Source organism: Phymastichus coffea, unplaced genomic scaffold (assembly GCF_024137745.1).
Source record: "Phymastichus coffea isolate CEN01 unplaced genomic scaffold, Cenicafe_Pcof_1.1 PCOF00003, whole genome shotgun sequence".
Taxonomy (NCBI): Eukaryota; Metazoa; Arthropoda; class Insecta; order Hymenoptera; family Eulophidae; genus Phymastichus; species Phymastichus coffea.
This window is the reverse complement of record NW_026706814.1, coordinates 9,895,641-9,910,146: the sequence shown is the minus strand read 5'-3', so window position 1 is coordinate 9,910,146 and position 14,506 is coordinate 9,895,641. Positions and strand designations below refer to the sequence as shown.

Here is a 14,506-nt window from a genome sequence, read left to right as displayed (position 1 = left end):
AGAATTGAAATCACCAATCAACAAACACTGAAAACTAATCATTGAGTTACCTATAATAATGCTCGATTCTAAATTATTTAATGAAATATCGGAATATTTAAAAACATGCAATAATAGAAACGGATTCTTTGAGATTTGTAATTTCAATTCTACACAATTTAGTGTGGCTATTTACTTGTATGATGTTTGTAATGTATGTATAATTATATGTATCCCAAATTAAAAAAACTATACCAGCGCCAGTCGAGTATGTTCTGTCTTTGGGTAATGTGTTAAATCTTAGGAACTAAAAATTAATACCGTCTTCAAACTAGGACTCAACACAGACGAGAACATCAATATCTTGTATAATTTTAGAAATTTCTTCGAATTTATTGCATACGTTACGAGAATTCCAATAAAGTATACGGAATTTAGTAGAACAAAAGGAATTTGAATTGCATGCTTTCATGTTGCAAAAATAGTGTACTAAAACAATTTTTCAGGTAGGATAGGTGTTGTAGAAGAATTCATCCTGGCTATCAAAGGTTGATCAGCTGGAGTCATCTACGTCCATAACTTTTTTTGCATCATTGTTAAATAGTTGTTTGATAAGTCGAGTGATTCTCGTCTTCATTTTACTACAGGAAATGCTCTTATGGACCTCAGTAAGCGTAACGACAAGTGAATGCTGATTTACGATTGAATACTGTTCCGTTAAAATAGAAACGTCTGCAATTTTATAATTGTATGAGTCTGCTATACATTTATTGAGCTCATCAAAAGTCATTGGAAAGGTGGAAACTAGTTCAATCGAAACTTTAGTAGATGCTTCTTTGATGAGTGTGTCAAGGTTATCAGGAGGCAATTTTTGATGACTGGTTTTCTTCTTTATTGGAGAACGTTTTGTATTTTTACTTATTTCTTTTTTAACGGCATCAGAAGTTTGAGAATCAGTTACAGTGGTGATATTGGAAGGAGTCATTCTTTTCATTTTCGCAGGATTATCAGCAATATTTGGTTTCATGAATAATGGCGTACCATTGAATTCCAGTGATTGCTTTAGAGTACCTGTGTTATTGTGAGCGCCTAATTTTTCTTTTCTTTATAATTGAGCTACGCACCTGTTAAATTTATTAGTGCGATCATAATTGTTTTGCCGTTAAAATTTTGTTAATGTGGTTTTGGATAATAAAATCGGTCCTACGATTTTCCTAATTTTAACGCGCAATCATTTTTGTATTCTATCTCAGCGTTTCCTTTGTCTCTCCCTTCCTTTTCTAGCCACTATTTCATAAACAGGAATCCACTGACTACCCTCGAAAAGCAAGTAAGTGTAGAGCGTCGATCTAGTACGGAGAGGCATTGCTCCGCGACGCTCTCGACGTTTCATAAATAATTTTCCTTACTTGTCAATGCTTGGCACCCTAATAAAGCCTTATTTGCCACATTAAACGTTGCAGGGATTAAAAATACAACATTACAGTGCTTTGAGAACTTGAAACTTATAAAATGAAAACATTAGAATTTTTTATAGAAAATACGTAATATTGTAGAAATAGCATTTCTCATGAATTGTAATAAAATTTTATTAAGTACAACACTTACGATAATTGTAAGATATTATTTGCAACGTATAAATACAACATCCTTCGTTTTTTTTTCAAATTTATTGAAACGAAGTTAGAATTTAGATTTGTTTGTATATTCGTATTAGCAGAGCCGTTATACTTCATTATCCAACAACTTAATTTATTTTATTATTAAATTTTTTTTTCAACTGAATTTGTTATTTCATTTTATGAAAAATTATTTTTAAAGCATTAAAAAGCAATAATCTTTTATGAATAATTTGTTCTTATTTTAGGTAAAAAAGAAAGGACGTCTCTGCTTACCATATAATGTAGCTTCCGATCGCAGTAAACGAAAGATTATGGATCATGTGAGTAACAATTATGATAATGATACTATCAATAAAGTACTCATAAAAAGACAAATACCAACACATGCAGAAAAGCAGCGTTAGAACACCGTCATAATTTGTATTCAGTTTATACTAGAGTGAGTAGTATAAATATTGGTTTAAAAATATGATTAAAGATATAAAATTCGTATAACTATGGTTAATTAAATAAGAGTTGAGCCTTAATATACTCTGTGACGGTAAACGTCGTATTAGCGCTAACGGCCCAACCATGCGGCTGCCGGCGAGGGCAGCACCTACTGGTTGGGGCGAAATGTATTGAGGGAATTCGGTACGAGACGCGACGGAACGCGCGCGAATGAAAACGAATCAGTGAAGGATTAACTAGCGATACGTCTAGCCGCAATTTCGAGGATTAGTATCCGATCGCAGAGGAGTGCAAGAAGTTGTTGTTCCCGAGCTGTCCTGAGTATCGAGACGAGCTGACCTGAGCCCGCAGGAGCTGAGCTATCTCTCGTTGGTTATAAGTGTGTGCAAGTGTACTTGAGTGAGGGGTTTCGTCATCGAGGGCGAAATCGTGCACGCGAGTTTTCGAACAGCAAACAAAAAAAAACTACAGACTTTGCAAGAACTCGATAGTATGCTGCGTTCTCTCTTGCTGCCGTCCGACCGTTAATAAAGTAAGCTGGCCAGCTTAATTTCGTGATCGCGATAGAATTGCTAATAATTAATCTCTCGTATTCGACAAGAAATGCGCATGTAATAGCTCTGCGAACAATGAGCGGCGAGCGATCCGACATTGCATGTTGTCGTGCGCGCGTCTTGTAAACATAAACACACGGGCCTAATACATTGTATAGTTTAGAGGAAATAAACAATCCCGTATGTGATATTAACAGTATTTTCGACGTATTTATTTCATGTTAGTAGATAGTTGGTTGACTGACACCCGTTTCCTCCTGCTCTCCGATTTTCGAATTTGAACGTGTAGATAACCCCGCGCGCTCTTCGATACGATCGCGCTCATAAATTAAATAAACGAATAGCTACCCCGTTACAACTCAAATCTCGATAATTCGAACTTTCGGATCGATCTCTTTATTTTCCTATAGTAAAGCATGTAAAAAATCCTCGATAATTCAAACTAAAACCTCGATAATTCAAACTTTTGAGTACAAATAGCGATTTTAATACGTAACATACTGTCTTGATTCCCTTATAGTTTTCTTCATTGATAAATTTTGTAATAATGGAAAGAAGGGAAGTAGAGAGAGATGGAAAATTCACTTAATTTTAATTATATTCAGCAACGTTTCGTCAGCACATTTGCTGACCGCTTCAGGCTGATTTCTCTCGTAGTCAAATTATTATAGGCTAAAACGAACAGCTCGTAGCCAGTCATGTCACAATAATAAAATAATAATACAATAATACAATAATTAAAATTAAGTGAATTTTCCATCTCTCACTATTTCCCTTCTTTCTATTATTACAAAATTTATCATTGAATAGCGATTTTACATGACTACGGAATCTTCAAAAGAAAGGCTTACGTCAAAAAGTTGAAAGACATTTTGATAGAAAAAGTTAAAACAGTCATAAACTGTGATTAATAAGAGGCTTTTGGAAATTTTCTCGGCCTACTTGATGACTCTCAAAAGTTCACCTATATTGAGGAGGTTGAAATGAAAGTGCAGTCATAAGCGGAAAGGCAAAGACAGTCTTTGAGAAAAGATAGTTTCTGGGGAAATTCCAAAAAACTTGGAGACAATTTTATAAGTCTACTCAATGCCACGCAAAAATTAAAATAATAAACGAAAAGTTCTGCGACATCTCCCACTAACGATAGTCACTATTACCTCTAAAAAAAAATAAAATTCTTTAGAGCCCTCATTTTCAGTCAGTTTTCCATTGAGTGTGCTTCGTATCATTCAGTTTTATCAGTGTCCATGTTCTCTTAATGTAACATGTCTGATTCAAGAAAGTCAAAGTATAAAACGTTGATGTTAGCAGAGAAAGTTGCGTGTATTAGGGAAGTTAAGAAGGGCTTGAAGAAGAAAACGCAAATTGCTGAAGATTTTCAAATTCCGTGGAATACTCTTTCTATTTTAATCAAAAATAGGGAGAAAATTCTTAGTGAATTTTCTACATCAAGTCAAAATAGAAAACAATGCAGGGGACCAGAAAATTCAGAAGTGGAAGAGTGTATCAAGAAATGGTTAAAGCAAGCTCGCGACAAGAAAATTCTTGTAAGTAATCCGATTCTCCAAGTCAAAGCTCAACAGTTTGCCAACAATTTGAATTGCGAAAAATTCAAAATTAATGGTTGGTGGCAGAATTTTAAAAATCGAAATGATGTTGTGATGAAGAATGCGCGTAGTGAAAGAGCTGCTGTTGATAATCAAAAAGCTGAAGAGTGGAAAGTGTCAATGTTGGAAAAAATAAAAGATATAGAACCGAGAAATATTTTCAATACCGATGAAACAGCTCTGTTCTACGAGTGTACACCAGATAAGACACTAGCCTATAAGAAGGAAGATTGTAGCAATGATAATATGAACAAAGTTCGAATTACTGTTCTTGTAGGAGCCAACTCTGACGGCAGTGAAAAACTTCCTTTGTTGGTGATTGCAAAATCTGCAAATCCACGTTGCTTCAAAAACGCCAAGTCAAAACCGTGTGATTATGAAGCCAACAGAAAAGCTTGGATGATCCGCGATATTTCTGAAAAGTGATTACTAAGGTTAGACAGAAAGTTTGGACGATAAAAGAGAAAAGTGTTACTATTTCTAGACAATTGAAATGCACACGGATCGATTCCTGAGCTCAAAAATATTGAAGTTATATTTTTTATTCCTAGTCTGGCGTCGATACTTCAACCTATGGACCAAGCCATTATAAATTCTTTTAAATTAGAAGCTATGAGAGTATGCGTCGATACGTGGCATCAAGTCAGCTACAAAACGATTAAAAATGGATTTTTCAGAGCAGGTTTTAATAATAATAAACAAATTATCTTAGCTTTGGAAGAGAATATTTACGAAGAAGTAAAGCTGGATGGGAATTTTATAAATGTTGATAAAACTGTAGCTGTTTGCGGTAAACTTACGGACAGCGATATTTTGAACGAAGCAAAGAGAAAAGTTGGTTCGGAGCTATCTGATGCAGAAATAGAAAAAAATCAAGAACAGCTTCCGCCCGAAGTACCTCCAATATCTATAAAGCTTTATTTGGAGTTTTTAACAAAGTTAAGGGAGTTTGTTGAATCACGGCAAAACGTCAGTGAAGACATTTTTGTAGCGATCAGTAAAGTCATGGAAATTTTAGGAAAAGAAAAATTTGACAGTTTGAAGCAACCCAGAATTTTAGATTTTTTTACAAGATAAATAAAAAAAGCTTGGTCTGAGTATATACGAGGTGTGATCAAAAAGTAAGGTGAATTTTTATTTTTCTCAAAAAATATTTATTTATTCATCAATTTTTATTTTATCTCCTTCAAAGTAATCCCCCTCGGATATAATGCACTTGTGCCAACGCTTTTTCCAATCCTCAAAGCATTTCAAAAAATCATTTTTTGTGATCTTGTTTAGTTCATCCTTCGATGCCGTCTTTATCTCCTCAATCGTGGCAAAACGCCGTCCTTTCATGGGCCTCTTCAGTTTTGGGAACAAGAAGAAGTCACAGGGGGCCAGATCTGGGGAATACGGTGCCTGTGGCATCGTTACTGTGTTGGTTTTAGCCAAAAATTCGCGCACAAGCAACGATGTGTGAGCAGGGGCGTTATCATGGTGCAAAAGCCAATTTTTATTTTTTCACAAATTCGGACGTTTCTGGCGGATTGCTTCGCACAAATTGCGCATAACTTGCAGGTAATATTCCTTATTTACTGTTTTACCCTGTGGCAAGAACTCATGATGTACCACGCCCCTGCAGTCAAAGAAAACTGTAAGCAAAAAATTTACATTTGATCGAACTTGGCGTGCTTTTTTTGGTCTTGGTGATCCAGAATGCCTCCACTGGGACGATTGAGTCTTAGTCTCGACGTCATAACTGTATACCCATGTTTCGTCACCTGTTATAACCCTGTTGAGTAAATCTGGATCATCGTTGACGTCATTCAGTAGCTCTTGGGCGATGCTCATGCGACGTTTCTTTTGGTCGAAATTGAGCAATTTCGGAACAAACTTCGCTGACACACGTCTCATGTCTAAAACACTCGTCAAAATTGATTAGCACGAACCAAATGAGATGCCAATATCATCAGCAATTTCTCTAATGGTAATTCGACGATTTCCCAACACTATTTTCTTCACTTCTTCAACATTCTCATCAGTTGTTGATGTGCTGGGGCGTCCAGAACGAGGTTCGTCGTCGGTGTCTTCTCGGCCTTCTTGGAAGAGTTTATACCACTTGTAAACATTTTTTTGGCTTAAAGTAGACTCACCGTATGCCACTTTCAGTATTTCAAGTGTTTTGGAACATTTGATTCCATTTTTCACACAAAATTTAATGCAAACTCTTTGATCCATGTTTTTAGACAGCAGCAAATCGTGGAGCACGCAAAACACTTCTAACCTTGATGCCTCTCACAAACAAACCAAACATACTACAAAGCTGAAATTTGGAACGTATGTTCTAGACGAGTGTACCGACATAACCAAATAAAAAAGTCGAAGATCGAACGGACGTAGCCCGCTAAATTTCAAAATTCACCTTACTTTTTGATCACACCTCGTATACAATATAAATTCATGCATTTTTGGAAAGAATTAAATCGGCATGAAAATTTTTAAGATAAATTAACGTGTCAAACAAATTCTGGAAGAACTTTATGAGATTAATCAGATTTGCGCTGCGTTAACGGATTCCTCAAGTCAACGCTATCATCTATGTCGACAGATATGATATGACTAAGTCTAAAATGCCAATAAATCGCAAAATACGCATTTACTTGAAAAAAATGACAAAATATCTGACATCGAGCATAATATGATATGAGAGTGGGTCAATAAGTCCTTAGAAAATCCAAGAGATGGCGCTTACAGCATCCCAACTTATGTTGTATCAGCAAGAATTAAATAGAGTGCTGCCGAAGTTTCAGCCAGATCCATCGAGTAGTTCCATTTTTATCGTCGATCAAAGTGAACAACTTTCGTTTCTTGTTGACAATGGAAAAAAGTGAGTTCCGAGCAGTGATAAAACACTTCTATTTAAAAGGCCTTACACCGGAAGAAATCAAAAATAAGTTAGATGCAATTCATGATGTATCTGCCTCTATGTTTACAACTGTTAACAATTGGGTAAATGAATTTCAACGTGGCCGTACATCGACTGCACATGAACATCGTTCAGGCCGTCCTGTAGACGTGAGCACTCCGGAAATGATCAATAAAATCCATGACATGGTGTTGAGTGACCAAAAAATTAAATTGCGCGAAATAGTTGAGGCCACAAGGGTTTCAAAAGGTACAGTCATTTCGATTTTGGACAAGAATTGGACATGAGAAAAATTTCGGCAAGATGGGTGCCGCGTTTGCTCTCAGTCGAGAACAGACGCAGTCGAGTGGTTGCCGCTGAAGCCTTCTTGGCGCGTATCCACCATAATCCGGACAACTTTCTAAGTCGATTCATAACTGTAGATGAAACATAGATACACCACTACACTTCTGAGACGAAGAAACAGTAAAAACAGTGGATTATGAAAAGTCAACCAGCTCCAAAGAAGACAAAGACAGTGAAATCGGCCGGCAAAGTTACGGCCACTGTTTTTTGGGATGCACGTGGAATCATCTTCGTCGTCTATTTAGAAAAAGGACAAACAATCACCGGAAAGTATTATGCATCGTTGTCGGACCAGTTAAACAAGAAAATAAAGAAAAAACATTCTGATTTGAACAAAAAAATTCAGTTTCATCAAGACGATGCATGAGTGCACAATTGCTTAGTGTCAATGGCTAAAATTAAGGAATTAGTAGACCATTCACAGTATTCACCAAATTTGGCCCGATACGATAGCTTAAAAAAACTTGAAGAACGTCTGAAAAAGTGTATCAAGCTAAAAAGAGATTATGTTGAAAAGTTAAAAAAAATCTATCACAAAAAAATTGTTTTTCTATCTTTTTCTAAGGACTTATTGACCCACCCTCGTAATATTCTTATTCTTTTCCAGGATTCAATTTTTCATTGCTATAACATTTTCAAACAATTTTAGCTGTTATTTCATGTAGTAAACATATAACATAGATATGTTTAAAAAATATTGTTTGGAAACTACTAGATTGTATGTGCTTAAGTGCGATTGGCTTTACATGCCAAGTGCGTGTCAGTTAACATTAATAATGGTCACTTGATCATCTAACAATTTGGTTTTACTGTAGGGATGTTATCAGATGAAGCGCAGTGCAGGAATGTCGAAATAAAAACATAAAAAGATACAGAAATGAATTTTCAGGGAAAACTTCAAGGTTTATATTTTTGAGCAATTAATATGTTCACAAAATTGAAAAATAAAATAACTTTTGATTTTTTGCTTCAGGATAGATACAAACACAGATCTATTCCATGAGTTGTTACTCTCTTTATCAATGTCTTGAGTACATAATTAATATTAACATTGATTATGTTAATCACAATACAACTTGACATGATTTTTGCAAAAAAAAATCTGAAACAGAGAAAGCCTAAAAATATGTCTCCAATCATGATGAGTTTATTAATAGCGGAAAAATTAGAAAATGCAAACGAAGAATAATAATGTTGTATTGTGTAGAACAGATAAATAGTTGAATGATTTCAGATGTGAGTAATATTTTTAATAAAGATTACCGAGAAAATATCATAATCATTGGTTAAAATAGTAGTCACTGATTCATTTTTCACAAGTAATCACATGATAGAAAATATACAATCCATCAATACTCTTCTTGTTTTTAAAAGAATTATACAATAGTTTCACAATCACCGAGCTAAAAAATCATGATACGTATCTCGAAAGTGCCATCGATTTTTTCAAAATTTCCGGTTGTGCAGGTGGTGCAGGTCGAGCAGGTGGCTGAATTTTGAAAACATTTTTATAATCAGTGACCCAAAAAACTTTGAAAATAATATTAAATTCACCAAAAAAATGATTTTTTATTTGGTAGCATGAAGTTCATTCATTTTTCAAAAATGATATATTTTAGGGCCCTTAAAGCATTATGAGGATATTTTCGCAAATTAACGGTATCTCATTTGATCACAAATCACTTCAAGAGTATTTTACATTTTAAAATTAAATTCAATTATCTTAAAAATTCGCGTGAAGCCAGATATTTGGCCAAAAATTCATCGTTTCACGACACTGTGCGTGGGCTTCTTTAACCGAATTAGAACCCCTTAAATACGCGGTAGCTAGTTTTAGCGTGCGGCAACTATCTCTCCTTTGTACAGAAACAACGGGGGAAAAATTGCAAAACTTACCAATCAACTTAGTTCAGTTTCCAAATCTTACGAAAGAATAATCACTGAACAAGAGGATGAAATCTTACTAGACGAATTTCACGACCAAAACAGCACCAAAATCACAACTGTTAAAATAAAGAAAGTAATTTAAATAATTAATTATATTAATTACAAAACATCCCCTAAAGTTAATAATATTACAGAAATAATTATTTAAAAGTTACAATAGCAGTAATTAAAATTTATAACATCATTTTCAATACATACTTACATCTGTGTTATTTTCCAACTTTGTGGAAAGTAGCACTGAACATTTTCATATCTAAATCAGGTAAAAAACCTGAACTGGTGTCCTCATACAAATCGATTAGTTTTTTACCAATACTTTCAAAAATTTGTGAAAAATTAATCCTTGCTAGAATCAATCCAATAATACAATAAAACTTATTCTAAATTATCAATTTGACTTCAGTTCATTTCAGTTTCATTCAATTCTGTTTACTTGTTCAATCATGAAGTGGTAAACAGAATAGTGACAGCAGACTGTGAGGAAATCCATTGAACAAAAATAGTGCTTGTACGTATTTCTGAATATCACCCGGGCGTTTAACAAATTTTGAGATATAAGGCTTCTACACAAATTCAAGAGATGTTTTCCAAAGCGCCACTATGAGCTACTTCAGTTATATCTATAAAATAGAGCTTTTCAAGTAAAAACAAATAAAGAATTATGGGAACGCCATTTAATAAAAGCAGAAGTATCACAAGATAGTCTTAGGGCCAACACTTTACCTGCTATTCATCTCGGACCTACCAAAGTCTCCTGTTATCATGACAGCAACATACGCAGACGACACACCTATTATAACATCTCATCCAAAGACAACTATAGCATCAGAAGCTCTTCAAAGTTAGTTCAACTCCTGGAGAATTAAAATTAATGAAAGCAAATTAATTCATACCAAGTTCATACTTTGAAAAGACACCAAAGCAACCATGTAAAATATCTATGTAACGCCTAAATAGGAATATCACATGAAAAAAACGTATATTCACGAAACGTAAACAACTGAAACTCAAATGGATGAAAATGTATTAGGTTATAGGAAAAAAATCGGAGTTGTTAATTGAAAACAAATTACTGCTCAACAAAACTGTACTCAAACGAGTTTGGAACTATGGCATTCAGTTATGGAGTGCTGCTTCAAACTCAAATATTTAAATCATAGTATTTTGCTTAATTTTATATACATATATCACATATCAATAAAATTTACTTATTATCTTAATATATTAGACAAATTTGGAGCAACAAAAAAATGTTATGCATCATGGGTAAAGCTGATGATATATGAAAATCTTATCTAAATAATAGGAAACGTTTACAGAACGATCTGATAATAATCTGATAATAATTGTCATGATTTTATCATGTTTTCATTGGACATTCATAATGTATCATCAAATTTTCTAATGAACTATCAAGAATGACTAATCATTAGAATTTATAATATTTTCATCACACCTCTACAGTCCATTAAATTTTTATAAAAATTTTTCATTCAGGGAACCTGCTTTATTATTACATTAATCCAAACTGCTAGTTAGAACATACTTTGTTTAAAATTTTCTCCAGTACATTGTCATTTTAGGTTGATAACTATTTGCCAAGTGATGTATTTTAAGAGTGTATGCAAATAAATAATTACACAATAGGTCTATCTTCACAACCATACAGTCCTATGACAAAAATTGAATTAATTTTCACTAGAGACTTAGTAAAAATAATTAAAAATATAATGAGAAATTCTGGTTGGTTTCTTTCTAAATAAATTTTTAGCTGAAAAGTACAAAATTGAGATTCTTTATCAAAGTCAACATTACTTGAACTGACTGACAGAAATAAATTGTATATTTTTTATTATATTAGTGGATATACCACTGATCAATGAACTCTACATTACTGCAATCTATGGGGTATATCTGAATTTCTAAGCAACGGTTACAAAAAAAACAATTGAATTGTAGTATAGAAAACTATTGAATAGTTTGGTAAGTTTATTATTATTAGTTTATTTCTATACCAAAATAATCTATATCTTATAGCTATATCTATATAGCTTTTAAATTGGTTGTACAACAATCAAGTAATATCATCATTGTGATACTATGTAATCTTAAAGAATATATGACGATATGTTATAAATATACTAATTACCTTAGTGATTGCAGAAGCACACTGAAATACTCTAGTATCTGGAAAAGCCAGTAGTTTGAAGGCTAGCTTAACATTTCCTAGATCTCTTATATTAATAACTGCTAAACTTTTCAAATCATAAACAGCTTGCATTTTACATTTAGATAAACTAATTTTGTTACTTTGAGATAACCAAGAAGCTATCATTAGTATATCATTAAATAAATAAGCATGAATTTTTTTTAATGGAGTTCCTTCAATTGGATCTAATTCTAAGAGTGAGCCTTCATGTAAGCAAACTCGTCCAGATGTATCTATTAAATTCTGAAAAATAATAGAATCTTAAATAAAACTAACATATTATACTGAAATGAAATAAAACTAAAATATTATAAAATATAACTAAAATATTATATAAAAATGCTCTAATCATTGTATTATTTTTTAGAATTACCATAGCACCATCAACATTTTCTAGTAATTTAATTAATTTTTGCTTAGGTTCTTCTTCTTTCAAAATGTAGTCAAAGTCATTTTCAAAACCTACTGCAGTGGTATGTTCAAATTCTATTCCTACCATTTGATTAGTACCTAATGCACTCAACAATGACCTTTGTTCACAAAGTAATTGTGATAATTGATACATCTCACTTTCAAGATGAGAAATTTCTTTTGCTGTTTCAATAAATTGTATATAATTTTGGTATACATTGCGCTTTAGCATAGCTGATGTATTTTCTGATAATTCTTGAATATTAGCCCTTTGATGCCTCAATTCTTCTGCTCCAACACACTCTGTACTGAGGTCTTTAACAACTAAAAATTAATTATGATAATTCAATAAAACCTTAATATTTAAGATAATTCTAAAGTAAGTTTACTTCAAAAAAATATCATTTCATTAAGATATACAAATTAATTTATAAAATTAGACATTTTAGACTTGCATATATATGTATAGATGTTTGTAGGTGCATGTAACACATATGTGTACATATACATATATATATATTCAATAGCAAATAAAATTTGTAATAAAAATAATACAAACATTTTTCTGCATTGAAATCCACACAGGAAAAATTTTTGACCAAGGTTCCAGACATTTTTTAAGTTATTAATTAGGCTTATACTAACTTGAATTATCAATGTTTTCTCAATTCTAAAATTTCTGCAAGAATATAACAAAATTTTAACGTAAATTTTCTTATATTGAAATAGATCATTATGTTATATAGCAATAATAGATATTGTTTAAAGCTTATCTGGCTGATAAAAAAAAGACACTGTCTAATTTCCAAATAAGAAAACAACAGACTAGGTTATAATTGCAATAATTACTGAATGTTTTTATTATAGTTTACTCACTTTGCTGAATTTCATGACACAAGATGAAACTAATCCACCTATATAACTATTTTAATTTTATAGGCTAATGATAAATAAAAAACACTGAATTATTGTTATTCAAATTATCTCCAACATCAGTCTAAGTCCCCAAACGTACAATCTAAAAAGTTGAAAGTATTACTTCTATGTATTAACTTTTTGAAATTTTTTTCCTGCTGATTTACTTAATCATCAAGAACACTTTGCAATCAATAAAATTTTGTATATATTTCATTCTTCATTTTAATATGTATATATATATTTTTTTAAACAAAAGAGTTGACGCTTGTTTTTAATTATAATATAATAAATTAATAACAGTAAAAATAAATTAATAAAAATTTTTTAGCATTATTTTATCGTTTAGGGCCTTTCTACACCGAAGGATATTTCCGTGATGTTCGCTGTTCTGTGTGATTTTGAATGCTCTTGGAACATTCATATTCGTACAGTTCATCACCTATTGCCTATCAGTGATGGGCGATTTTAATCGATGTATAAGGCCCTCGCCACATATGCGCATACGCGCGCGTACGAGGGCGTACAAACGCGTACAAATCGCTAAAAATTTTGATAGTGCCAACAACAGAAAATTACTACTATTCCTCGCATGCACCAAACGAACACACTTACTCCCGGAACAAACGTATCATAACGCTATATTATTGAAGGTTATGATACGTTTGTTCCGGGAGTAAGCGTGTTCATTTGGGGCATGCGATGAATAGTAGTAACTTTCTGTTGTTGGCACTATTTTTAGCGTTCTGTTCTGTTCTGTTAGTATTCGTTGGCTCTGGTGTCGACTCACAGTATAGCGAGTCTGTGTCCCAGCGATGAGCATTCGGTCACCCATCCCAAACTTCTTTTTCTCCTATTCGTAACGCATCTAGGTGTGTTGTACACCCAACGTGAATTGAATCGCGACCCCCCCAGTTAGGTTGGTATGAGTGCTACTTTCAGTCCGTAACGGTGGTTTTCAGATCAGCCATAGTATAACGCTCGTTCTTAAATTATATAATTAAAACCTAAAATCAAATAATCATGCATCTAAATTCATTGTTCGGCAAACAATTAATTTTAAACCTAAAAACAAATTAGTAACGTTTTAGCTTTTTATCGTATCTTAAAACGAATTTTCATTTTTGAATTTTCCCGCGGTTTCTTCGTTCCGATGCAACGACGGAATTCTCATACCAACCTAACTAGGGGGGGTCGCGATTCAATTCATGTTGTAGTCCAGTAAAAATAGGCCTGAAATGTTTTTGTCACATAAGTGGATGCATTTTTGATATATGGTAAATTGAGGTCGAAAAAGACGATTCTGAAATTTGCAGAGTTCTAGGTCCAGGGGTTCTAAGAGAAAATCACGTTTGAAATTTTTTTTCGCCTGTATCTCGCGAACGGCTGAACGTACGACAAAATAACATGCACCAATCGAAAGAGCGTGAAATTTTACATTAGAAACAATGTTTAACCCGACATCGATGAGTGTAAAATGTTGAGATAAAAAATAAATAAGAAACTTTACGTGAATAAGGAGAAGGGGAAGGCTGGGGAAGGCGCGGTATAGTTTCGCT

The 14,506-nt window shown here is 33.1% G+C and overlaps 1 protein-coding gene across 3 annotated transcripts in view; it reads right to left on the bottom strand.

The window, feature by feature from the left end:
* Positions 1-13,543, bottom strand: part of LOC131664129 (exocyst complex component 8) — a 315,864-nt gene extending 302,321 nt beyond the window's left edge. Inside the window, exons 1-5 of one of the 3 annotated variants that reach the window (XM_058935022.1) lie at positions 13,115-13,537; positions 12,909-13,050; positions 12,592-12,711; positions 11,995-12,356; positions 11,562-11,864 (exon numbers count right to left, since the gene is read on the bottom strand). In XM_058935022.1, the coding sequence (XP_058791005.1) occupies positions 11,562-11,864; positions 11,995-12,356; positions 12,592-12,646 (720 nt within the window). In that variant the 5' untranslated portion in view covers positions 12,647-12,711; positions 12,909-13,050; positions 13,115-13,537. Of the gene's footprint in view, positions 1-11,561; positions 11,865-11,994; positions 12,357-12,591; positions 12,712-12,908 lie in introns of all 3 variants that reach the window. The other 2 variants (XM_058935031.1, XM_058935013.1) reach the window with 2 other exon arrangements.
* Positions 13,544-14,506: the final 963 nt, after the last annotated feature.